The sequence below is a fragment of the Geotrypetes seraphini genome, chromosome 4 (assembly GCF_902459505.1).
Source record: "Geotrypetes seraphini chromosome 4, aGeoSer1.1, whole genome shotgun sequence".
Lineage (NCBI taxonomy): Eukaryota > Metazoa > Chordata > Amphibia > Gymnophiona > Dermophiidae > Geotrypetes > Geotrypetes seraphini.
In genome coordinates, this window is record NC_047087.1 from 262,920,312 (window position 1) to 262,948,300 (window position 27,989).

The following is a 27,989-nucleotide window of genomic DNA, read 5'->3' on the forward strand; positions in this document are numbered from 1 at the left end:
GCCGACTTTGCCCCCAGAATGCCTCCAAAATGGCCGGTTTTCAGTTCGGTGCGAATGGGTTATTTTCAGTGGCACCGACCAATTAAGTGCCACTGAAAATTAATGGTTAGCGCCAAAGAAAAAAATTTAACTGGCCGGGGAGCAGTTTTCTGGCCAGTCAAATCACTTTGAATATTGACCAGTTTATGTCAAGTGTACCTGTTCTATATACTGCTTTGGGTAAATCTCTTCATAAAGGGGGGTTAATAAAGTCTAATAAATAAAATTTTAAAAAAAGACAGCGAGAGGGGCAACAGATGCGAAAACATTACAGACTTGTTTCCTGATGAAAATTTAACAGGTTAAGGCTCTCTGACCTAGGAAAGATATGACAGAGACGGGATAATCTGTAATGGTGTGGAACAAATCATGGGCCTTGGAATACACTTTTTTTTTTTTTTAGGGTGGGCTGAGAGAATTAAACAAATCAACCTCTGCCCCGCCTCATAAATTCTTTGGTTGTTAATGCTACATGGGCCAAAAAGCTGGTAGGGTCATTGAACTCGTGGCCCATCTTATTCACCTATCTGTGGAAGAAAGTAATATGAATTGATTGTTTATCCTTTCAACTAGTTTAACGTATTGTCTCCTAGGCTTTGTATGAGTAGCAGATTTAAAAATTTTTATTATTTTTCCATTCAGCATTCAATTAAGCTGTTGGAATTTGGTGCTACAGAACATAATCAATAACATAGCTGTGGTTTAAACGTGTTCTCTTAGGCTTCCATGACTGGTATCATGGTTATTGCAGCTGTCCAGATGGTCCTACATCTGATTTTGCTTGACCAACATTTCAGCCATCTTGCGGTGGCTCTCTTCTGGATTATGCTGTTGGTTGGTCTCTTTGCTGATTTTTCTGTAGTACTTCTTCTGCTGGATTGGTTTATTTATTTATGTGGATTTACCTCACACCTTTTTCAGTAGTAGCGCAAAGTGAGTTACTGTACATTCAAGTACACCATGTATTTCTCTGTCCCTGGAGGGCTTACAAGCTGAGGAAGGTTTAGGTCATCTGCCCAAGATTCAAAAAGGCCAGCAGTATTCTAAAACCTAGGCTATTCCTCTACTCCATAATATCTAATCAATATCTATTCAGTCATATTTTCATGCCCTCAAGAAATTAAAATTGATTGGACAGACTGATGACTTTTCCTGCCTTTCAAGACTTTAAATGTGATTGAATCAACATCAACCAATCCAGACCCAGAATGACTACATCATGCAGACCAACCGCACAATATCACCTGGAAGAAGAAAACCACAACAAGAAGGCTTGAATGGTGGTCAAGCAAAGTGATGCATGGTTCCCTGGTCAAGGATAAATGGTGCAAGAGCCCAGCCCTGATTCCAAGTAATTTGGAAGGTGAAATAAGCAGGAGGAAATTGCCAGATAAAAAGGTTTAGACCAGGGCTGCCCAAATCCGGTCATCGAGATCTACTGGCAGGCCAGGTTTTCAAGATATCCACAATGAACATGCATGAGAGAGATTTGCATACCAAGAAGGCAGTAGTACAGGCAAATCTCTATCATGCATGTTCATTGTGGATATCCTGAAAACCTGGCCTGTCAGTAGATCTCGAGGACCGGACTTGGGCAGCCCTGGTTTAGACAAATAACTGCAAACAGGTCCTTTCAAAACTAGTAGATTCTTTGGGGGGATCCATTTCCCAAAGTGTCAATTCCCAAATTAGTCTGCTAGGTTTTCTTTTTTAAACCTATTTTCATTGGTCACTTCTAGAAACAGGATGTTGGTATGATTTCTTACCTCCTCTCCACTTTTCTCTCTTCCCATTGCATATTGTTTTGTTGATTCTATATATCGTATAGGGATGTTAAAAACTCTTCTGTTATAAAAGACCACTAATGTGTATGGCTGTTTTAAATCTTGCCCAGAGCTTTTTCGTACAAGGAATGATCCATCCTATATTTAATTTAAAAAAAAAATCATTAAAAGTTATAAATAATTAAAAAATAAATAAATAAATAAAACAATTACATTCCATTTTAGATAACATACTACTTATTCTATAAAATGTTATTTACCATGTATGCAAAACAATAAAATCAAAGTAGGCAGTGTTTTTTATGTTCTTTAAGATAGGATATTAAAGTTGTTGCACAAAAATTAATGCAAGATAATATGTAGAAGAGGATGTATCATATTCAAATTAGGTTTTACTGACTGCATAGGAAACAGGATGTTATCCTGCCACATCTGGTGTTTTCACATACAGTGTAAAGGGTAAAAATAAAAATGTAACAACTACCTTGTACCAGGTCTTACAATTTTTTTTTTATGTTCAAATCTGTTTTATTATGCAAGAACAACAGAAAGTACAACAGCAGGAGAAAAAAACATGTTATATTATGTCACCCAACCATATCCGCGGAGGACTGGACTCTGATGTCCCCCACGATCGAACCCCACCCCCACCCCACAGAAAGAACCCCACCCCCACCCCACCCACCCACCCCCAATGAACATACAACTCTCAGGCAGGGAACAGCATTGAGAAAGAAAGGCACTGACTCACAGATGGAGTCTATTCAATATGCGGCTGCGACTTTCAGGGGATAAAATGTTCAAATACGGAGTCCATGTGTGAACAAAGTCTCTGCTCCGGCGACGGGAAAAACAAGCTAAACGGGCCTCCCAGCCCATAAGTTCGTGTAGTCGATTCCTCCACAGCCAAAAGGAGGGGGGCTCAGGAGAAAGCCAGCAACATAAAATACATTTCTTCCCCAAAATAAAACATTTACTAAGAAATAATTTTTCAAAAGAAGTATACATAGAAAGGAAGGAAAATTGAGCAAACAACATAGGTAGCACCGAGACTGGCACAGAGGTTTGTAACAAGCCCTGTAAAAAGGAGGCCAATGCCTTCCAAAAGGCCTGAATCCCCTGGCAGCTCCAAAGTCCATGAAAGTAAGAATTAACCTCCACCGAACAGCGGGTACACAATTGAGTACCAATACATCCCATATGGTAAGCCTGGCTTTGGGAAGCATAGGCCCGCAGGACAGTGCGAAAGTGACATTCACGTAATTCAGCACTATGCACTAAACCCGAAGTACGTTTCAGGATTCTCAACAAAAAGTGATCCCCCAAGTCCCGCTGCCAGGCCTCCAAAATATCAGGAAAAACCCTAGGTGGGCGAAGAGTCATAATCTGACGATGGAAAGAGGAGATAGAGACCCTAGTATCCGTATCAGCTGTCAAAAAAGTACAGAGCCGGGTCCCAAAATCCCCTTGCAAGGAACTCCCCCTTCCACTGGGACTTGGCTATGGTGGGGAAATCTCTTTCTTCCCCAACCCTTACCTAAAATAAAGTGACCTCCTCCTGCCCCCCTTCATGTCCAAGCTTGATGAGAATGGGTCGGGTTACCATATGGCTGCAGTAAAAAGAGCTGGATATCCAATATATACAACTGGGAAAAATTTCAAAAAAAGATTTGTTCCCAAAATATCTAAATAGGCAAACAACTAGTAAAGGAACAGGCTACTTTAAATACCTTTTTAAACGAGTAAAGGTGCTCAGAATCCAAGATGGAAAAAAACTTCAATTTGGGGTACAGACCCCTAAAAGGCGTTTTTTGTAGAATCAATCATTGCACCATTTTGAGTAAAAAGGTAATAGAGAGTGCTTGTTGAGAAATACTCAAGTTAAATGTCCTTAAATGTCCAATAAAGTGAATATTCTCCAACTACTATATGAATTCTATGAGTTTAAGTTCAAAAAATATATAATAATGAGAACTTATCTAAGTGGGTTCAGATAGCGTTAACCTCGCCGGGTTAACGCTATCTGAACCCACTTAGATAAGTTCTCATTATTATATATTTTTTGAACTTAAACTCATAGAATTCATATAGTAGTTGGAGAATATTCACTTTATTGGACATTTAAGGACATTTAACTCGAGTATTTCTCAACAAGCACTCTCTATTACCTTTTTACTTAAAATGGTGCAATGATTGATTCTACAAAAAACGCCTTTTAGGGGTCTGTACCCCAAATTGAAGTTTTTTTCCATCTTGGATTCTGAGCACCTTTACTCGTTTAAAAAGGTATTTAAAGTAGCCTGTTCCTTTACTAGTTGTTTGCAGTAAAAAGAGGACAGATAAAGACGTCCGGGTTTTACTTCCATTGCTTTCAATGGAAGTAAAACCTGGACGTCTATCTGTCCTCTTTTTTTCCTGGAGCCATATGATAACCCTAAGTAAGGGAATACATTCATCATTTTTCTGTGGCAGAAAAGTGGTGAGCATAGCCTGCCATGCCACTGCCATAGAGACAGAAGGGCCTACGTGCTATGATATAATTCCTCCTTTCTGTCAGCCATGAAGTAAAGGGGCTATATACTGCAACTAATCCTTACACTCCTTCCCTCCCTCTGAAAGTCCTGCCCTGCCTACCTTATGGACAACATGCTGAAGAACTGCAGGATAGAGTGATATGGGGACAAATTTTTCCCCGTCCCCATGGGAGCTCATTTTTCTGTCCCATCCCCGCAAGTTCTTTTTCTGTCCCTGCCCCATTCCTGCAAGCTCCATCCTCATGTGCACAAGCCTCAAACCTTTAAAATCATAAATGTTCCAGGTTTGTGCGGTTAAGGCAGAGTTTACAGGAATGGAGCAGGGACAGCGACAAAACTTGCGAGGATGGGACGGGAAAACTGAGTTCCCACAGGGACGGGGAAAATTTTTGTGCCTGTGTCATTCTCTATTGCAGGAGAGAAAAAGAGTGCACTACTTATCTTGAAAGTAGTGCTGGCTGACCTATAATGTTACTGTACTAAGTGTAGCAGAAATTTAGTATAAATCATGTTTTATTGGCACATCAGCAGTAAATACACAATACAGCACGACAATACAACAAGGTCGCGAACACCAAACGTACCATCAAACACATTTTCACCCCAACCAAAGAATCCCCCCAATCCCCACCCACTCCAAAGCCCAAACCCCCACCCCATCCCAAACCCACACCAGGAGACCCAATCCATACCCAAAAACCCCAGCAAGAAAGGAGTATGCTGAGCAAGAAGTGTAGCAGAAATTTAAATGTGTATACACACTCACTTTTGCATTACTCCTTCAGAGATATTTTACCCTGTACATTAAAATTTAACCAGGTCACGCACACCACACTTTTTATTACAAGTTATATTACATAAACTTTTTGATATTAAAACTCTTTTCACCTTGTTAGATTTATGCAATGCTTCTTCTGCAGCCTTGCGATCACAGGAAGATGCATACCAGATTTTACTATAAACTCCAGCTTCCTGTAGGAAAATGAAAAACATTGAATCCTGCAGTCCAAATGTAATTGTTTTGAGACATATATGCTCAAATTCTATAAAAGGCGCTAAAATTTACATGTACAAATATGGGCACACGGCCAATCTGCACATGCAATTTAATTGAATAATGAGCCAATTAGCATGATGATTGGGCTCTATCAATAATTGGTGCTAACTGAAATCAATTAAAAGCTATACATGCATATTTTCGTGTCTGAGGCCACATGTAAAAAGGGGGCATAGCCAAGGGAGAATCATAAGCAGATTGGGGGCATTCCTGTAATTTATGTGAAGTTATAGAATAAGGGGGTTTAGTTGATGTAAATGGTCACACCTAAACTGCATAACTGTAAGCACCACTTACAGAAAAATACGTAGCATGTTTTTTTTAGTCAGTGCTGATTTTCTCCTGCTACCGTGTTTCCCCAAAAATAAGACCTACCCCAAAAATAAGCACTAGCATGATTTTCGGGGTAGATCCTAATATAACCCTACCCCAAAAATAAGCCCTAGTTGGATCGACCCCCGAAGCCCCTCCCGAATGTCCCCGATATGCCCCGGTTCGCCAGTTTCTTTCCCCCTCCCCCCTCATGCAGCATCTTTCATCCACTCTCACCCATCCCTTTTGCACAACATCTTTCCATCCCGCGCAGCAGAACCCCCGACGACCCCACCGATCCATCTCCCTGTGCAGCATCTTTCCATCTCTCCCTCCCATCCCCCTCCCCGTGCAGCAGAACCCTGACGACCCTCCCTCTGCGAGGCCGACATACCTCCATCCCAAACAGCAGCAGCGGCAGCACTGAACAGGCTGCTTCGCGGCCTTGAAACTTGATCTACTTTTCTTGCGAAGACTTTAACCCCTTTAAAAAGAATTGTTCTGTTTGACCTTCAAACCAGGCCCTCGCAGCTTCCTTGACATCTTCATCACTTGAAAACCGCTGTCCACAGAGAGATTTCTTCAAAAATCAGAACAGGAAATAATCTGAGGGAGCCAGGTCAGGATTGTAGTGTGGATGCTAAAACCCACATTCTCAGATGGCAGCCTGTTATTGCCATGACATGTGCACCGGCGCATTGTCATGAAGAAGCAGCAGCATGCTTGCTGTGTTTTCCTTGTCTTTTCTCCTTGATTGACTCCCACAAAGCAATCATTGTCTTGGCATAACTCTCCCCGGTTAAGGTTGTTTTGTGTGGCATGAACTCCAGAAGCGGTTTACAGTACTCATGCATGAGGAACTCCCTAATCCCCTACTTGTCCTGTTTATATGTATGATTAGATTGTAAGCTCTATTGAGCAGGGACTGCCTCTTGAATGTTTTAATGTATAGCGTAGCATACGTCTAAGAGTGCCATACAAATGATGAGTATCAATAGTAGTATATTAATGAGACAAACTGAGGATTAAGACCCCCCTGTGTCTTTAAATTGACAGGTAAATTTATTTATATCACACACTTATTTATTTATGTTCCATAGCAGCTAATTTATTGTTTTTGTTTTGTTAATTCCATCAGAACCTGGATATGGTTCTGAAACGGTAAGCATTTTAAGCACTTCAAAATTGTTTGACAGCAAACCTGCTAGGATAGAAATCAATCAGTAGCTGTTATACACGTCTATGCCTTTTACTCTCCAAGGAATTCATTCTTTGTCTTTCAAGATGTGCTATTAATTTTAAATTAGTCTAACAATATCTAGTGGAAATTCAATAAGCTTTCAGCTTGATGATTACATGTGACACTATAGGAACATGCAAAGGACAAAATATTCCAACATTGAAATTCTATTAGTAAAAAATATTATTTTATATAAATTGAGAGTGGCAAGCCATACGATGTCCAAAGCTATAAGTTCCATCTTTATTTCTCATTGACAGATGACACGAACATTTCCTTGCCATTTTGTGTTTGGTTTGCTATCTATCATTCTTTATATTTATTATTATTATCAAGGCAAAAGACGAGTGTGCTGAAGTTCACTAGTAAATTGTTCAAAATATTGATTGACAATGTTTGCTAATCAGATCTCTATTAATTGGTTCAACCAGCTGCTCTGTTAATTTTCAGACTACAAATCATTGGGGACGAACTGGATGCAGATATCCTACCTCTTGTTCAATCCTACCCTACTATCTTATGAAACATTGTAGTTCTTCCCCCTTCCCTCACTGCCATATCTTGACCAAGCACATGCCCCCCCACCCTCAGTTCAAATTTGGAAGCCATTTAGAGATTTTTACGATAGGCAGGTTACAAATCTGTAATAAACTTGGAAACTTGCAAATCAATTGGAAAGCAATTTGCATTCAAGTAGGATTTTCCACTCAAGTTTTATCAAACATGCTTACATCTTGCTGGCATCTACTGGATATCACTTTGGAGTTTATGTTGCAGTTCAGTTGTTACTCGTTAACGTTATGCTCTGATGATGTGTACATTTTGAAAGCTAACTTCTTATTCCTTACTTTCTCAGCTACTATTCTTGAGAACCAAAGCAGCCTTCTTTTCCTCTTACTTATACTTACTTGCTTCACAAAAAGGTTTGTCGCCCTTACCATAAATCCTCTCAGTTTTGCCCACTGCGTTTCTACTTTTTCCAGACAACAATTCCTTGATGTAATCCCCCATCCGAACAAAGTTAGTTATTGAGTTAGTCTAGTTATGTCCATGAGTCAATTGTACGTACATGATCGTTTCCCCCACTTTTACTGATGTACATCGCTTAGAAATATTGATAAGCATTAGAATTAAATTTTAAACAAAACTTGAAAAATCTTGAAACTTTTAAATGAGCCCTCTCTATACCCATCTTAATATTAAACCGTTCCATGCAGTGATCACTGAACCATGCCAGATGATCACCCACCGTAACCGAGTCAGTTCACAAATAGGTCTTTAGTCAACATATAGAGTACCAGGAAGGTTTTTACTGCTTTCCTGAAGTCATAAGAACATAAGAATAGCCTTACTGGGTCAGACCAATGGGCCATCAAGCCCAGTAGCTCGTTCTCATAGTGGCCAATCCAGGTCACTACTACCTGGCCAAAACTTAAGGAGTAGGAATATTCCACGCTACCAATCCAGGGAAAGCAGTGGCTTCCCCCATGTCTTTCTTAATAACAGACTACGGACTTTTCCTCCAGGAATTTGTCCAAACCCTTCTTAAAACCAGTTACAATATCCGCTCTTTCCACAACCTCTGGCAACGCGTTCCAGAGCTTAACTATTCTCTGAGTGAAAAAATATTTCCTCCTATTGGTCTTAAAAGTATTTCCCTGTAACTTCATCGAGTGTCCCCTAGTCTTTGTAATTTTTGACCTGTTCTACTCCACTCAGGATTTTGTAGATTTCAATTGTATCCCCCCTCAGCCATCTCTTTTCCAAGCTGAAGAGCCCTAACCGTTTTAGTCTTTCTATTAGGCTGTCCAGAGACCTGATCTGCATGGATATCAAGTTCCATAGTTTAGGGAGGAAGTGGGAATAGGAGCTTTTATGTGCTGTCCCCCCTCCCCCAGGGAGAATGCCTCTGCTATAGAGCAGGAGGTGGGAGGTTCCCCTGGGAATCACTATGGCAGTGTCCCACAAATTTTTGGTGCAGCGGCACACTAAACCTGGTGCCTTGGCCAGAAGCCAGCTTTGTAAAAGGGGGGGGGGGGGAGATAAATCTTAGGTGCCAGATTCTAAACCATTCTTAGAGGTTGTTAACTATAAAACAATTTGGAATTTGTACAAACTGTTATCATTAATTAATGCTGATTTATTTTTTATGATGTACCACAGATCCTACAGCAGGGGTGCCCAAAAGGTCGATCGCGATCGACCGATAGATCGCCAAGGCAAAGTGAGTAGATTGCGGAGTCCATCTCGGGCTCCTTGATAGACTCACTTTGCCTTGGTGATCTACCAGGCCGATCAGCCTTCCTCTCCCCGATGTCAATTCTGCCGTCGCAGAGGAAGTTCGGGCCAGCCAATTGCTGCCTGGCTGGGCCGGAACATCCTCTCCGATGGCAGAATTGATGTCGGGGAGAGGAATGTTGGTTGGCTTTAAGCAGAGAAGGAGGGAGAGCTTGGGGCGGCGGCGGTTTTGGGGCCTGTTACCCGATGGCGGCGGCGGCGGCTTGTGGGTCTGTTCTCCGATGGTGGCAACAGTGGCTTGGTGGAGGGCAGGGAGAAAGAAAGAAAGGGGGCAGGCAGGGAGAAAGAAGGGAAACAGAAAAAAAGAAAGGGGGCATGAAGAGAGAAAAAAAGAAAGGGGGGCAGGGAGAGAGGAAGAAAAAATTGGGGGAGGGAATAAGGTCTGGAGGAGAGGAAGCATACAAGCTGAAAGAAGGGAAGAAAGATTGGATGCACAGTTAGAAGAAGAAAGTGCAACCAGAGACTCATGAAATCACCAGACAACAAATGATTTTATTTTCAATTTAGTGATCAAAATTTGTCTGAATTTATGTCTGCTGTCTATATTTTGCACTATGGCCCCCCTTTTACTAAACCACAATAGCGGTTTTTAGCGCAGGGAGCCTATGAGCGTCGAGAGCAGCGCTGGGCATTCAGCACAGCTCCCTGCGCTAAAAACTGCTATTGTGGTTTAGTAAAAAAGGAGGGGGGTATATTTGTCTATTTTTGTATGGTTGTTACTGAGGTGACAGTGCATAGAGTCATCTGCCTTGACCTCTTTGAAAACCCCCCGGAATAGAAATGATAATTAACATTTTCTCAGCGTACAGTATGCTTTGTGTTTTTTAAAAATTTTATTGTTGGTAGATCATTTTAACTTGGTCATTTTAAAAGTAGCTCGCAAGCCCAAAAAGTGTGGGCACCCCTGTCCTACAATATTACTTTTGTCTGATTTTATACAATACCTGTTCTTCTATGCTGCTGGAGGGACTGTTTCGTGATAAGGTACCTGTATTGCGGCTTGTAACATCTGGAGGTTCTGCAAAGGATAATAAATCCATCATATAAAAAATATCATAGATGCAAGACAAGCAGAAGTCACAAGTAGAAAGGATTACAGCATTTCAAAAGCCCAGGGAAGCCCATTAGTGGAAGGGGAGAGAAGCGGCCTTTGGAATGTTTGTGTGCTGATTTTCATATGCAAGTGGTAGCTTATTTGTTATTTTCAGCTTTATTTATAATTCAGCTATTATAATTCATAAAATGTTGAGAGATATTGAAACAACTAAACACAATGATATACATTTAAAAAACTAGGTTCTGTTTTAAGTGTTTCCCTCACCCAGTGTAGTTAGCAAAATTCTTACAAATTAGGTCCATTATTTCTTTTTCCTTTTGGATCCTTTTGGTTTTAGTTAAGGTCATCTAATAATACTTCAACTACTACTACTACTACTATTAATTATTTCTATAGTGCTTCTAGACATACGCAGCGCTGTACAGAGTCACAAAGAAGACAGTTATTGCTCGAAAGAGCTTACAATCTAAACAGACAAGACAGACAAACAGGATGTCATGTATACAGTTAAGGGGAACGGTTAATCTGCTGGCAGGGTTGGAAGGTAGTGGGGAGTAGGGTTAAAAAGGTGGGTTTTCAGTCTGCTTTTAAACAAGGTAAGAGAAGGGGCTTGACAGACAAACTTGGATAATTTATTCTAGGCATAGTGGGTAGCTAGATGAAAGGAACAAAGTCTGGAATTGGCAGTGGAGAAGAAGGGTACAGTTAAGAGCAGCTTATCTGAGAAACGGAGTTCTCTGGGAGGTGTATAAGGAGAGAGAAGAGATATTGAGGGGCAGCAGAATGAACACACTTGTAGGTCAGCAATAGGAGCTTGAACTTTATGCAAATGTGGATAGTAAGCCAGTGAAGTGATTTAAGGAGAGGGGAACTGGAACGATGACAGTATTATTTACTAAGATGGAGAATAGAGGAGGAAGAGCAGATGGTTTAGGAGGAAAGAGATGCAGCTCAGTCTTGGATATGTTTAGTTTCAGATGACGGCAGGACATCCAGGCAGCAATGTCAGCCAAACAGGCAGAGACTTTTCTTGGATTTTAGGTAAAATTTTGGGAGTCATCAGCATATAAGTAATACTGGAAGCCATGGGAGGAGATCAGGGCACCGAGGAAGAGGTGTAGAGAGAGAAGAGAAGAGGTCCTAATACAAACCCCTGGGGTACACTAACCATTATTGGGGTAGCAGCAGAAGAGGACCAAGCACATACACTAAAGGTGCGATGGGAGATTTAGGAGGCAAACCAGGAGAGGACAGATTTGCGGAATCCAAGCAATGACAGCGTAACAAGGAGTAAGCTGTGATTAACAGTATCAAAGGCAGCAGGCAGGTCAAGAAGGATGAGGATTGCGTAAAGTCCCTTAGATCTGGCCATGAACAAGTCACTGCAGACTTTGGTGAAGGCAGTCTCTATGGAGTGTTGGGGGCAAAAGCCAGATTGTAGAGGATCAACAATCTATTGAGTTGAAAGGAAGTCCAGGCAGCGACGGAGAACAGCATGCTCAAGTAGCTTGGATAGGAATGGAAGAAGGGAGACAGGGCAATAGTTGGACAGGCAGGTAGGGTCCAGCAAGGGTTTTTTTGAGAAATGGCTTAACCAATGCATGTTTGAAGGCAGAGGGGACAGTTGCAGTGGAAAAGGATAGGTTGAGAATATGGCAGATGGGAGGTATAACAGTATGTGAAATGGGGTCAAGCAGAGGGGTGGGAATAGAGTCTGAGGGGTGTGTAGTAGGCTTGGCTGAAGACAGAAGTTGTGCATTTTCTTCCTCTGTGATTTTAGAGAAGGAAGAAAAGTCAGCAGTAATTGATGGAGGGTCGAGAGTGTGGGACCAGGCAAGGGGAGCTTCCTGAATGTTTGGGTGAACGATGAAGGGGTGGTGTGGGTTTGAAGTTCAGGAGAGTAGATGGTGGGTAGTGGATAAGGATGTGACTGTGTAGTGAATTCAAGGGCAATCTTGTGGACCTTGTTTTGGAAGTAATCAGAGAGAGACGGAGGGATCAGAGTTGGGGGTGCTTTGAGGAAGGAGTTCAGCATGGCAAAGAGATGACGGGACTTGGATAAAAGGGAGTTAGTTGGATGCAGTAGTCTTGATTGACCCGTGTAAGAGCAGAATTAAAGAAGGTCAGCATAAATTTAAAGTGAAGAAAGTCAGCATGTGTGCAAGATTTGAGCCAAAAATGCTCAGCACAGCGGGTACAATGTACTATACTGTCTTGTATGATGGGAGCAGCCATTGTAGTTGGACAGATATTAAGAAAATACATTTCATGGGAAGAGTGCAGGGAAAAAGGGACTCACTGCCTTGAAAGAGCTGATCAGGCAATTTGCAGTAGCTGCAGCAGCAATCAGCAAAATCATGTGGCTGGCATATTCACAGGCTCTGTGACAGCCCAGCAGCTTATACAGGTTCCCATGGTAACATGAATCCCATGCAGGGAAAGGCTGCAGCAGCCCCTCAGCATATGCCTGCTCAGTGGTTGCCGGGTTCAAGCACAGACTGCTGATGAGGGGGGCAACATATTCCTGCATTTGTCTCTCAGGAATCCTTCATGTCATTCCTCTGGTTTCTGGCAGGCTTTACTAAGATATAAAGAAAACCTGCCAAAAATCCTTCTGTGCTTAGAAATCCTGTGAAGAGCTTTAACCTTTTTTTTCCAGGTACCGTAAATATGCAAATATAAACAGAGATTTTGGGGCTAAAAAAAGGCCCAAAATGGGAGTCGGTTTATATTCAGGTCCTTGGGTCTGCGCCCAGACCTGTTGCAGGCCTCCCATGGGCCTTCCTGAAGCCCCCCTAAGTCCTCCCACTAAGACAAAAAATATTTCCCCTTCTCACACTCAACTGTCAGGACACATATCATGTAAAAACTTTAGCATTAAATGGAGGCAATACTTTTCCCTTAGCCACCCACTCAGAGCTCACAGCCAAACTGAACATGTGCTTAATTACTGCTCAGCGCCTTCTTATTTTTCTTCTTTTGAATTAAAGAAATCAGAAGCCTTAGCTAGCTCAATAAGGCCAAAGCACTAAACCCGGCTTCTAAGCCTATTTTTATATCACCTTTCAAAATTAGTTTCTCACAAAGGACGTTAGCCTTTGGTCTCTTTCTATGATGGGAATTAAAATCCCAGCTTCAGAGAAGCAGTCACAGTCCTAGGAAACACAACCTCACTGACTGACACTTATTCAAATAAATTATTTGACAAAACAGATTTCAGTCTGTTTACTGACAGCCGAGTTAACTTTGCAGCAGAACAAAAATTCTGAAAACTTCAGATTTCAATAGTATCTCAACCACATTCACTCTCAGTCACTCAAACTTGAAGCCAAAACTCTGTGGGCTTCATAAATTAACTAAAGCAGTCAGTATTCACACACAAGCACTGATAAAACTCCAAATCTGTCAAAATTACACTGACTGACTCAGCCATTTAGAACTATCCTGAAGAATTCCAAACTTCTTGTACAGCTGATGCTGCAAAATGCAGCAGACATCCCTGACTAAAACACTTACAAACCCCCTGATCAAAGAAAACCCCCATACAGAAAAAAAAATACCTTTTTTTTGTTTTCTACCTGACAGGACCTTCCTTCTGTCTCTTTTTTTTTTTTTTCTGGCTCCCGACACTATGCACATGCTCCCATCTTCAACTGCACGGCTCTGCTAACTCCATGCGCTGACCGTATCTATTCAGTGCGCATGTGCTCTTTAAAATTTGTGGGTCGTCCCACCCCCCCAAAAAAAATCTGGACCTAGAAATCGTCGGGGGCTCTCCAGAGCCTTCTCACACCAGCTGTCACTATCCTGCAATGTTCCTCAGCTGCTGGGCTACAAAAGTCCTTTAATTCAGGCCCTGACAAGGCCCAGCCAGCTCCTGGTTTCTTGTGTGGCTTGATGACATCACCACTGTGCATGATTGGTAGCCTTCCAGAGCTCCCTACGGTGAGCAATACTGTGGCTCATTGCAGCCTCTCTTCTGCTACCCTCCAGCCGCAAAGCAGCAGCTCAACAGTCATGGTACTTGGCTGCGGCCCTGACATCACCTGGACCTCCTACTGCAGGCAGGTGCTTGTTTTAACCCCACAGGGGTTACATTTGGATGGTCAAAGACACCTCATTCTCTTTAATAGGTACATTAAGCATACTCTGGAGCTGTTCCGACAACTGTAGAAGCGACAAGCTATCTAAATCAATGTCACTGCCCAGCCTACCTAAACAACCGTCTAATCCAAACTACCTCAACCAGACATAAGAGAACCCACAAACCGTTCACGCATCCCCCAATCAGAGGCGTCAAACGAAAAAAACTGTACGATGGCCTTCTAGCCACACAAGGAGCAAAACTGGACTACCAACTCTCCAATTTACTGATAACGACCCCAGACTACAAATCATTCAGAAAAGAAATAAAAACTATGCTAGTCAAGAAATCCTTGAAGACAAACTAACACCACAAGACTCTTCCCAATTCTCTGAAACAACTCGCTCTTCTCTTCAATTCCTCTGCAAATGGCCAGATAACTTCTTTTGTAATCCACCTTAAACTGCAAGGTATTGGCGGAATAGAAATCACTAATGTAATGTATATAAATTTTGATAATACTCACAAAACTTGGCATTGATTTCTTTATCTGTTTTAATATTTTCACTGTTGCTATAATTCAGTTGTAAAGTATTAGTAGGCCCTCTAGTCTGTTTTACCACCCGAGCCAAATGTCTCCCTCAGTTATTACAAATTAAATTTATATTTATAATAAGCTTATGATTTTTTTATACATTAGTATTAACTCATTGAGCGCATATTGCAATCTTAACCCTGAATTCGGATGTCTTCCATATTGCAGACGAACAGCTCAAATTTGTCATTCTAGTCTTAAGCTCTCTTTATCTCTCACCTTTTGTTGATGACTGGTATACATCAGAATTTCTCCCCTTAGTACTGCCTTTGCCACTTCTCAATACAAAATAGGATCCGACAAGTGATTAGCATTGTGCACCTTATAATCTGACTACTTCCTCATAAGAAGCTCACAGAATTTAGAGTCGTTATAAAGACGAAGAGGAAATTGCCACCCAAAAGGATTGTTATGCTCGCTATTCCCCAGGTTCAATATAATAGAAACCATAGCACAGTCAGACACATTAAACATACCAGTTTCAGCCATTTGAACATTAGAAAAAAGGGAGTCAGATACCAATTGATAATCTTTCCTGGAAAGGAATGCATGTGCTCTCGAAAGGTGCGTATAATTTTTCTCCCCTGGGTATAATATTCTCCACACATCAAGTACAGTGGTGCCTCGCATAACGAACGCCTCGCACAACGAACGCTGCACACAACGAACTTCATGTCTTGATTCACACAACGAACTTCGTTTCACACAACGAACTTCACACAACGAACTTCGTTTCACACAACGAACTTCGTTTCACACAACGAAGTCGCCCGAGCTGCCGATGTATTGCATCCTTCCGCGCAGGCACTGCAGGCAGTCGTTAGTCACTGCGCTTAACTGCCCTCTCTCACTGTATACAGTCGTCCTTTTAAGATAAACTCAATATTTTTTATATATCATGGCTTCTAAAAAAAGCAGGAAGGTGATTTCTGTTGAAATGAAACGGGAAATAATTAGAAGGAGTGAATGTGGGGTAAAACAGTGTGACCTCGTCAAAGAGTTTGGCCTCAGCAAGACCACCATTTTGACAAATTTATCTTTTTTTATGTCATCTTAGCATATTTTATTTTGCAGAACGAATTATTTTTTTTAACATGTATTGTTATGGGAAAACGCGTTTCACATAACGAACTTTTCGCATAACAAACTTGCTCCTGGAACGAATTAAGTTCGTTGTGTGAGGCACCACTGTATATCCAAAGCAAAGCAATTCAAAGGAACACCTCCCTTGGTATTAAGCTTTTCATCCTGTGCAGGTTGTAATTTATCCAGGATCATAAACACAGTTAAAGTTTCCTCCCATAATTATGGGGACATCATTATGAGAAACCGAGAGAAAAGTGACAGTTTAAAAAAAAAATATCTATGGTCGTATGTATTTGGGGCATTTATATTACATATAAGCAATAATTGTCTGTCAATAGTTACTTTTGCAATTACTGTATATACCTTCGGGATCCAGCCATCGCTGATGCACAATTAAATTGAACCCTTTGTGAATCAATATCAAAACTCCAGCCCTACAATGAACTGCTGGGGCACCCATTAAGTGGACTAACCACCATTTATGAAACTTTTCATATTCAGCTGAAGATAGATGTTTCTTGGAGAACGGCCACATCTGCTTTATGTCGTTGCAGTGTTTGCAATTATTTTTGCTGTTTAATAGGTGATGTTACCCCATTAACATTCCAAGAGAAATACTTTAGAGACATTAACATCCAAAACAAAATATTTGAATGGTAAATCTTGGACAATACCATCCCAGCCTCTATTTCCACCCACAAGCCCCAGGAAACAACAGCACCCTTGAAAATAAGCATATCAAATTTGAAAAATAGCAAAAGCAACACTCCCCTACTTAACCAGGAAAACTGCCTCTTTCTACCCAACACCAATCCCCCCCTTCTCAGACCCTTCCTCCATCCCAACTAACCCCAACTTCATCATTAGTCCCTGAACCTATTCAGGTCTAGAGGCACTGTGGAGATCCCCTCCCCCTCCCTCTCTGAAAAAAAACAGTTCAAGAATAATCCAATTAGAATCCCACAGATTATTCGTTACTCACACTTAGGGCTCCTTTTACTAAGCTGTGATAGTGTTTTTTAGCACGAGCTTAGTGCACGCAGAATTGTCGCACACGCTAGACGCTAATGCCAGCACTGAGCTGGCGTTAGTTCTAGCCGCGTAGTGTGGGTTTAGCGTGCGCTAAAAATGCTATCGCAGTTTAGTAAAAGGAGCCCTAATTCATTCCACGCTCACACACATTTAACAATTCACCTATAGTACCTATAGTACCTATATTCACCTATAGTACCATTAAAAACATAGTAGTTAAGACTCACTTCCCCTCAAGATCATCCCATCTACACGCAAATAAGTTGGCCCATTATGCCACAATGTCTATTTCTCTGCCCTTATTCAACCAAGTCCCCACTGCAGCTCAGTTCTCCCACTAAGTCTGTAAGAGCAATGCTCAACATTACAACATGATACATCAGAATCAAACTGGGTCCATATGCTGAGTCTTCTGATAAACAGGACATAACTCTCTGTTAGATGAATAATGCAAACGTGAAAAGGACAAAGTGAGATAATCGTAAGCCTCTGCATGTATAATATGATGAATCAGACAAACAATTTTAATCTCTATATATTTCTCTATAGGCAGCCAATTAAGTTTCTTATAAAATATATCAATTTCACTGCACTATTTTGAATCTGTTGCAATTTTTTTTTTTTTTACCATTTTTGAGTTTAAGTTCAAGTTCAAATACAAAGAATTACAATAATCGAATTGTGATAATATCAACATCTGAAACACTAATACAAAATGAAACACTAATACATATACATAGGGCTAGATTCACTAAGGCCACAGATTGGATCGGATCCGTGAGCGATCCGATCTGATCTGTGGCTGGGAGGCCGATTCACGAAGTGCCCTCATGCAAATGAGGGCGATCAGAATCACACCCCCAACCAACTGTATGGATCGCTCTCCAGCGATCCTGACGCATGTGCTGACTGCCGTATGCATAGACCGCCGCATGCGCTGGCTCTCCATGCCTGGCAGAGCTGGAAAGAAAACTTTTAACTTTTGTTTTTTACTTTTTCGCGAGCCCGTGGTTTTAACCCGCTTTAAACTTGCGAGTTAAAACCATGGGCTCACACTGCGGGAAAGGCAAGGAGAGTCGGGGCAAAAGCAGGGTGGCGATCGGGGCAGAAGCAGGGCAGTGATCGAAGCAGAGAGCAGGAGAGTTGAGGCAGAGAGCAGGAGTTGCAGTTGGAAAGGACGTGAGCGACTGGTCCCCAGCAGTCGCTTGTTTCTTGATTGGCCAGCCCAGTCGGTGTTCCAGTGTTTTGTTAGTCTGCCTACTTTACAAGCTGTTTCCCCTCATTTGCATGCGCGGATTGGAGGATGATGGGCCACAAGGTTAGTGAATCGGGTCGGAGGAATATAGGGTCGCTAAGTGGTTGGGACATGATCAGTGTCCTTAGTGAATCTAGCCCTTTGTTTTCTTCTATAAATTTGTGATTTGATCCTTGTATGTCAAGGAGGTCCAAAATAGCCCCGAATACTTTGGTTGTTTTTCAACTTTAAGAGAAGCTCCAGATTCCAATGTAATTGATGTAGGGACCAAAGGTAACTGATTATTAAACTATAAAACTTTTGTCTTATATGCATGTAGTTTTAGTTTACAGGACAAAGCCCATCTTTCAAGTTTTCCAATAGAATTCCTATCTTAATATTGGCATTTTCAATATCCCTATCCACTGAAATTAACCAAAAAATATCATCAGCATAAGAGAGTAAAAGCTCTTCACCCAACAGAACCAGTGTCTGCACAGAACTCAAAAAAGTACAGAAGAAATAGAAGACCCCTGTACTGTCAACAATAGTTTGTGATTTAGTGTCCAACGAACTTTCCATGGCCACTTTCACTTCTTGTACCACTTTGGCTGCACAGACAGAGCTAATAGTTTGTAGCCCGGGAGAATCATCATCTGCCAACTTAAGATTCACCAGCTCGGGCCCAAACTATCTCTCCAAGACAACTTAGACATCATAAAAAAAAGCTAGTAATCCACTGTCCACTCCATGGAGATCTATATTCACTATAGGGACACTTCATGCAAAAATAATTTCAAGATATGATTTGAAGGATAGTCAAATTAGTAATAAAGTGTGGGAGCTGCCTCCACCGATGTCTGCTCAATGCCTGGACATCATGTGACCCCTATGTACTTACTTGTTAAAGCTGCTGGCTTCTGGAAGGCGGGTCTGAAACAAAGAGAAACTGGTTATTTTTAAAGCACTGTTCACATTTTATATGTTCATAACCCAGCATTTAAGTGTTTATATTGCATCAACATTTAGATCCCAATTTTATAAAACTAGGATACTGAAAAATGTGCATTTCGCAAGATACTGTGGGCATGTTTTGTACAGGATTAGGGTGGGCTAAAAACTAAACATTTATTCCTCGTTTCAAAAGGGGAATGCATGTCTAATGTCCAAAAAGATCTATTTTGAGATTTGCACCAGCTACCTAGGATGTCTAGATTTTAGATAAGTGATCATAGTGAACAGTGCTCCATTGGAGGGATTAAGGGAGGTCTCCCCCTTAATCTTCCAATGACTGAGGTTCCCTCTTCCCCAAATACAAAACTGGCAAGGGATTTTGGACCCTTACAGCTTAGGTACACATTTATTATCTGACACACAAATGAGTAGTGGTAGAGCAGCTGTCTCAGCACCCTGAAGTTGTGCGTTCGAGTCCCACCGTAGCTCCTTGTGACTCTGGGCAAGTCAACACTTTATTGCACCAGGTACAAAATAGGTACCTCTCTAAAATATGTAAATATTTTGATTGTGCAAACCACACAGAAAAATAGCAGCATATCAAGTCCCACCCCCTTTATCCTAAGCCATAAGCCCACTGTAATCCTGCCCAAGCTACACCTCTAACACAGCCCCTTAAGATTTAGACGTACTGCAGACAACCATGGTAGAAATGGGCTTCAAAAATAGCAAATTGGAAGGGTTTGGTGAGAAACAGGTCTATCTGCCCCTTTATGCCACATTTTGGATGTTTTTATGTTTTTGAAAATGAGCCCCATAGTTCTGCATGTTTGGTTCTTCCAGTAAGAAGTTATGTTGGCTTTCTAGGGCCTAATGCAATATCTGTAGTGGTGCTTTTGGAGACCTGTCAAATGCGTGCATTACAATAGGACCCCGACATTGCACGCAAGACAAATGTGCGTACTGAATGGGAGGTGACCCGTAAAATGTGCCCCGACAGTGGATACCCTCTTTTTTGAGGGGGGGAACTCCCCCACTACACTTAAAAGATTCACTTGCTATCTAGTGTTAGGGTAAGGTTTACATCATGATTATGGGAACCCTTTACATAAGTGGATATCTGAAAGGCCCTGATTTGCTCAGACTCCTCAGTTTTGCTGCAGTCAGAGTGTTTTCTGCAGCGTTTTGAATTTCTTCATTATGTGCCTCACAGTAATGGAAGTTTTGCAGCTGCTACTTTTGAAAGTTTAAAATTAAAAGATATTCTTTTGAAAGTTTAAAATTAAAAGATATGATGTTCAATTATGGAGGTTGTGATTAATGCTTTAGTAATTAGTCTTGGGTGGGAACTGTATGAGCCCAAGCTTTGATTCGTTTTAAATACCCACTAATGCTTCTGCTTGCTTATTACAGGGAAAGGGGGTGGATTTGATATACCACCTTCCTGTGGTTACAATCAAAGCCGTTTACATATTATATACAGGTAGTTATTTCATACCAGAGAAAATGGAAACATTGAAACATGATGGCAGATAAAGGCTAAATGGCCTATCCAATCTGCCCATCTGCAGCATTCACTATCTCCTCCTCTCCCTAAGAGATCCCATGTGCCTGTCCCATGCTTTTTTAATTCAGACACAGTATTTGTCTTCACCACCTCTACTGGGAGACTATTCCAAGCATCTACCACCCTTTCTGTAAAAAATCTAATGCTCCGATATTTTTGGATCGTCTCTTAATACTGTATTCTCCATGCAGGGTACTTAGATCAACTGAACACCACTTACTGACTGTCCCTCCTTTAAAAGTAATAGGGACCAGGAGATCTACTATATTCTCGGTTATAGCACCCCAGCTTTGAAATAATTTACCAATATATTTATGTAATGAATCCTCTTTAGAAAAATTTAAGCATTCTTTAAAATGTTTCCTGTATAAGGATGCTTTTGAAATAAAGATAGTATAACCTATCAATCATTAAATCTTTTAGATCCTAATTAGACCTACGGGCAGGTCGTTAATTCATCTTCTTTCTTTCTAGGATTATTTCTGCCTTATATTTCTTTTTTCTTTTGTGCTACCCACCATATGTGTTTTTTCTCTTTCTTTAAAGATTGTAGTTCATCCCCTTCACCTTTTGTACCAGTTATTTATCAGTACGTAAATATTTTGGTTTTAATTGTATAAAACTATTCTGTTTTTTCCCCTATTTTTAAATGTTTTACGCATTGAAATATTAGACATTGCATGTACAACAAACCTTAATAAAACTTGAAACTTGATCCTATGCCGTCATATTTCTGAGCATCCTTTCAAATGAGACTCGCCTCATGCGCATTTATGCCACATAGGTATTTAAATGTCTCTATCATATTTCCCCTCTCCCGTCTTTCCTCCAAAGTATACATATTGAGATCTTTAAGTCTGGCCCTATATGCCTTATGACGATGACTACCAACCATTTCCCTAGCTTTCCTCCTCAGGACTTCATCCTGTTTATATATGTTTTTGAAGGTGAAATCTCCGGGATTGTACACAGAACTGGAGGGTGAAGTGATTTGCCCAGAGTCGCATGTTACTGCAGTTGGAATCAGACCTGGTTCTCACACCACTCCACTCCGCTCTGCTCCACCTATCCATATCTTTCTACCTGGTTCCCTGGTTTTCTTCCTCACACTCTGCGGCCTGATTAGAGCCGACAGCAGGAGAGAAGAATGGGGTAGGTGGTTTGGCAAGCTGGGCAATTCTCTACATTGTTCTCGCTCTGAAGATTTCTACTGCCAGCAGCAGGAACTGGCAAGTCAAACAGTGAACTGCATGGGTAGGAGAGGCGCTGAGGCCACAAAAAAGAGGACTAGAGAAGGTCTGGGCTGCCAACTGAACTCTCCTACTTTCTTGCTGTCAGCTGGGTCTACGCTGGGATAGGGAGGAAGGAGCCAAAGCATCACAAATGCAAGCAGGGGCGCAGTGAGGGCGAGAGGGGCCTGGGGCAATGGCCACCCTCCCCCGCCCCCTATCCGCTCTTCCCCTATGCCCTCTTGCCGTGTGCATCCCTTCCTTTCTCCCCATACCCCTTTAATATTCAAGGCATGAGCAGCACACCCAACCTGCTCTTGCCAGTGTCGGCTCTTCCTCTGGCATCACTTCCCAGGCACGGGTCCAGGAAGTGATGTCAGAGGAAGAGCCGACGCTGGAGCAAGCAGCAGGTTGGGGTTGCTACTTGCGGCCGGAATGTTAAAGAGGTGTGTGGGGGGGGGGGGGGGAGGGAAGAGGCACGCGTGTGGTAGTATACAGGATGGAGAGAAGGACGGGTGCTATCGCCCCCAACAAGATGGCGCCCAGGGCGGAACGCCCCCCATCCACTCCACATTACACCACTGAATGCAAGCAATAGCTCCTGAGCAACATCCCTTCAACATTCTCTGCCACCAATATTTGACTACTTCAGATATCTCAGGTGACCTGTTTCTAAGGTATGTTTCTAAAGTATTTGCTGCAGCTTATTGCAAGGCAAAAATAATTAAGAAGCGGGAAGTAAAAGAATGTTTACTTTAGGGCTGGTACAGGTGGAAGTTCAGATCCTACACTGGAGCCTCTGCGACGTTCAGCAACTGTGGGTTTCACTGCAGCAGAAAAAAAAACAACCCAGCTTATCTTTATATTACTGAAAGTTCATTGTTTCATATATTTTAATGCGTTTGCACTCAGAAATAACATTTGTTTACTTTCCCAGGGAACAAATATATACAAAGGGGGTAATTTTATAAAGTCATTTTTTGTGCATCTGTGGGCACCAACTATATTAGTTTATAATCTAATCTAATCTTTGATTTTTTTTATACCGATTCATCCCAACAGGAGGACTCAACTAGGTTAACAAAATATTAATAGAATTATCCAGGAGATTAGAAAAGAAACTACGGGCTCCTTTTACGAAGGCGCGTTAGGGCCTTAACACGTGGAATAGTGCGTGCTAAAATGCCACGCACGCTAGTCACTATCGCCTCCTCTTGAGCAGGTGGTAGTTTTTCAGCTAGCGTGCGCTAATCCGGTGCATGCGCTAAAAACGCTAGCGCACCTTCGTAAAAGGAGCCCGTAGTTTCTTTTAGGACAGAATTTTATCTTTTATGATTGATTTATTTGAAAAAGAAGGATCGTTAGTAAATTTCTGAAATAAATGTGTCTTCAGTACTTTAAGAAAAGTGGGTAGATGAGAGAGAACTCAGAAGGAAGGTCATTCCAAACTTTTACGAATAAAAAAGAAAATGATCGACAAAAATTGGCCATAGTTTTTATTCCTTTAACAGTGGGAAAGCCAAGTTTATATACATACATGATGGCATGTACAGGGGTTGAGCCTGGTTGGGAGCATGGGTGGTATACATGTAGATTATAACATATAACATTTACGCATGCACTTGAATATTCTATGTGGGGACATTCACACTTGCTAGGTAGGTGTAAATGACCATGTCTGCAAGGTAGACGTGATTTCTGCTGCTTACGCTAGAATTTCATAGAGACACTTAATCTTCAGAGAGAGAGAGTAATTTTGGAAAACTTTTTCTGTTTTACCTGTGGAAAATTGCCATTATAAAATTGTGCAGGGATGTGCATATAAACGTAGGCAGATGACAACATAGCACCTACTTTTTCTTGGTGAATGAGATATAGGCAGAGCTAGGCTTTGACTTCACACTCCCGCTGGATTCTAAGTATGACACCTAGATTTGCGCACTAAAATTTGGGCATGCCTCTCAGATGCGCAGGCAAATTATCTGGTTAACAAGCCAATTAATGTAAATAATTGGATAACGAGTAATTATTGATATTAATTGGAACCTATTAAAATTTGCATGCACATCTGGCTGTGTGTTGTTCCTAATAGCGTGTAACAAAAAAGGCGGCATGGGTATGTGGGGGCATTAGGAAAAGTTATGCGTGGTCATATAAACTACTGCCTCGATGCGCCAACTTGGGCATCAGCATTTACATCAGGCTTCAGGAGGTACAAGTCTGGAACCCTAAATTAGGCACGAGAATCAGTCCCAAGTGTGATTCTATATAAAGGGCGCGTACCCTTTGTAGAATCGCACTTACTGTGGATTTTTTTTTAACACCGATTTCTGAATGCCCTTTATAGAATTCCCCCCCTATCTGCATTCTACACTTAGGGCCTGTTCTATCAAGCTGATTAGCACAGGCCACCGCGGTAAATGCACCGAAACCCACAGGGACTGAATGGACTTCGGTGCATTTGTCACGCGGGACTCACTACCGCAGCTTGATAGAAGAGGCCCTTAGAGTTCTTTTACATATTTGTGTGAGAACATCTAGGTATACTGTTTTACAAAATGCACATGGATGGTTCTGTTGCCCTTATAAAATAGTCACGATTCTGGGACTATTTATAGCTGCGGAGTTACAAAGTTACCCCCAAACTCTCTGCATCTATCAAGTTTCACATTGATTAAGATCTTGATATACCGCTTATAAGTAAAACCTTGCATTAATACAAGTCTCTCTTTTTTGCTTTTTTAAACAATTTCTGACAAGCATTTTCCTTTCATGATACAAGTTAAAAATGGATTACCATCATCGATATTTAAGTTCTCCTTTGATGGTACATTTGGTTTCTGCAAGAAAACAAAGTTTCCAATTATAATATAATATTAAAAGTACAAGAGATTAAACTATTTTAGTCCATTGATTGGGCCATGATTTATATAAGAATAAACAGGAGTACTAAATCAAGGAAAGCAGGATTAATGCCTCACTTGCTTGTTACAAGGGTCGAGTATAAAATACATTGAAGTACTCCCCCGATATTCGTGGGAGTTCTGTTCCAGGAATCCCCGCGAATGCTGAAAAACCGCGAATACAGTTTTTAGCGGGGGAGATAGGAGAGGGCAGCTGGAGCGCCAGCGAGTGAAGGACACGCAGCTCCTGATTGGTGAGGCCCGATTTTAATGCAGGAAGAGGCGGTCAGAGCATACCGCGAGTGATTTCCTTCACTCGCTGGTGCTCCGGCTGCTTTCTCCTGCTGCTCCGGCTGTCCTCTCCTGCCCGGTCATTCGTGGTCGGAAAATCTGCAAATGACCGGGACAGCGAACCGCAAATGACCGGGGGAACACTGTATTCTAACTGATGCTAAATCAACTCTCTCTACTGTGAACATCACCTCTGTCTTCCCCCAACACAAATAACAAAGATGAACCCAATACTCTCTTCTTCCCCCTCCACCCTCCCCTCATTACCTAGTCACTCTCTCAATTCCCCTTCCTTGGTCTGCATACTGAATTGGGAGGGGGAGGTGTTAAGTACTGGGGGTTTTGAGTCAGCTTCTCTCTTCCCTTCACTCTCATCTCATTCCAGTCTCTTCTCTACTCTATTTTCCATCCTCTTCCCTACCCTATTCCTTCCTTTCTTGCTTTGCTTCTGTCATTGAGGGTGTCTCTATTCACGGTGTTCTGCCCCCACAATCAGTGAGAGAAGTTTAATTGAGATACATATGTTAACAGTATCGGCTCAGTAAGCTGGAGCCCCCTGCTCCCAGGTTGCATTGCTGCAGCTCAGTTGGCTGAGATTTCATTATTTTCTCTTGTGGGCAGAAAAGCAGTCTCTATGTTAGATAGCCATGGCTTTAGAAAGAGCATAGAAAAGCATTGTTAACCAGTCTGTTTTTTGCACCTTTAGAATCTGCCAGCCTAATACAGCTTAGGATGCTAAATTGGAAAACAGTATTATTCCCCACAGAGCATGCGGGATACATTTCTGGCCATTTCTGCCTCAGGCATGTACTGGTTGTAGTGTGGATTCTGGAAAAGAGGAACTGGCCAACTGATCAACTGAACTGTGAGTTTATTGATTTCTTTGTGTGACTGTCCTGAAAAATGCTTCTGCTGTAAAAGCAGTGGTGGAGGATTTTTCACCTGAATCTTGACTAGGGTTACCAGATTTCTTCTTTAAAAAAAAGGAGACATCTAGCACCCCCCCCCCCCCCCCCCACATGTCCAACATGCGCAGAGACCTTCCAGACGAGGCCTTGAGTTCGGGGCCTTCCAAAACCCAGACAAACTTCCAGGTTTTGGAAATCTCTCTGGGTACCTGAACAGTCCTCTAAAAAAAGAGGACATGTCTCGGTTTTCCTGGACATCTGGTAACCCTAATCTTGACTGTAGCTAAAGAAGATCTTTGGGAGGAGCTGGAGATCACTTTTCCCAGGAGGGAGGGAGGAGGTTATAAAAGAGGAGGGAGTGTGATCTGGGGTTTTTTTTTTGGTTGCTCCTCTCTCCCACCAAAGCCCAAGACTGAGGGAGACTCCCAGAGAGATTTGGGAGGGAACTGACAAGAAATTGTAAATAGGTTACTCTACCGTGAACTAGAAGCGACAGAGGGAAATCTATTGCTGGAATCAGTGTCTGCGATTCATGATGAAGAGACTGTAAACTCGTATTCTAAAATAAACTTGAAGTGACGGGAGAAATCTGTTGATGGAACCAAAGTGTCTGACTTTAACTGAGTACGTGTAAATAGTTTAAAGACTGTTATTTAATCACCTTCAATAAAGTTCCAGTTTAGTTCACTTACACCTCAGACTGAGCTGTCGTTTCATCAGAAGGGACAGCGAAGAGTTTGAGAGGAGTGAGTGAAACCCCAGAGATGCCTATCCTCTGGCCTACCAGAGTTATCTGGACCTGGCCTAGGCCCAAGCATGATCTGCGAGTCCATGAGTGACTGTAACCAACTGTATGCTGTGTGGTTTTTCATCTTTTTATAGGCCCTGGTGCAGGCGCTTGTTTCCCCAACCTGAAGAGCTGGCCGGAACCTGTGGAGTGAGCCATGTGGCGAGAGACCAGGGCCTCATTTGTTTTAAGTTTGTATTAAAGAGAAACAGCTAGTGCAGCGTAGGCTGACTCTCCAGCCTTCAGCAAAAAAGTTAAATTCTCCATGCAGCACAGCAGCTTGAGAACATAAGAATTTGCTGCTGCTGGGTCAGACCAGTGGTCCATCATGCCCAGCAGTCCGCTCCCGCGGTGGCCCCCAGGTCAAAGACCAGTGCCCTGAGACCAGCCCTACCTGCATATGTTCCGATTCAACAGAAACCAACTTTGTCTTAAATCCCTGGAGGGTGTTTTTCCTTATAACAGCCTCCCGAAAAGCTTTCCAGTTTTCCACCACTCTCTGGGTGAAGAAGAACTTCCTTACATTTATACGGAATCTATCCCCTTTTAACTTTAGAGTGCCCTCTCGTTCTCCCTACCTTGGAGAGGGTGAACAACCTGTCTTTATCTACTAAGTCTATAGGTTTTATGGGGAGGCATTTAGGGCCCAAACTGGTGAAATGGATTAGAAACTGGTTGACGGACAGAAGCCAGAGGGTGGTGGCTAATGGAATTTGCTCGGAGGAAGGAAAGGTGAGTAGTGGAGTGCCACAAGGATCAATATTGGGTCTGATTCTGTTCAATATATTTGTGAGCGATATTGCTGAAGGATTAGAAGGTAAGGTTTGTCTTTTTGTGGATGATACCAAGATTTGTAACAGAGTGGAATCCCAGAGGAAGTAGAAAACATGAAAAAGGATCTGACAAAGTGGAAGAGTGGTCTAATGTTTGGCAACTAAAATTCAATGCGAAGAACTGTAGAGTGATGCACTTGGGGAGTAGAAATCTGAGGGAATCGT

General features: G+C 41.9%; 1 protein-coding gene across 6 annotated transcripts in view; it reads right to left on the reverse strand.

The window, feature by feature from the left end:
* The window catches only part of BLNK (B cell linker), a 309,255-nt gene that overhangs the window by 16,783 nt on the left and 264,483 nt on the right, over positions 1-27,989 (reverse strand). For all 6 annotated transcript variants that reach the window (XM_033943169.1, XM_033943170.1, XM_033943171.1 and 3 more), the window contains 6 exons: positions 24,900-24,942; positions 22,857-22,929; positions 19,254-19,285; positions 10,209-10,282; positions 5,246-5,329; positions 1,806-1,961 (listed from right to left, as the gene is read on the reverse strand). In XM_033943169.1, the coding sequence (XP_033799060.1) occupies positions 1,806-1,961; positions 5,246-5,329; positions 10,209-10,282; positions 19,254-19,285; positions 22,857-22,929; positions 24,900-24,942 (462 nt within the window). The remainder of the gene's footprint in view (positions 1-1,805; positions 1,962-5,245; positions 5,330-10,208; positions 10,283-19,253; positions 19,286-22,856; positions 22,930-24,899; positions 24,943-27,989) is intronic.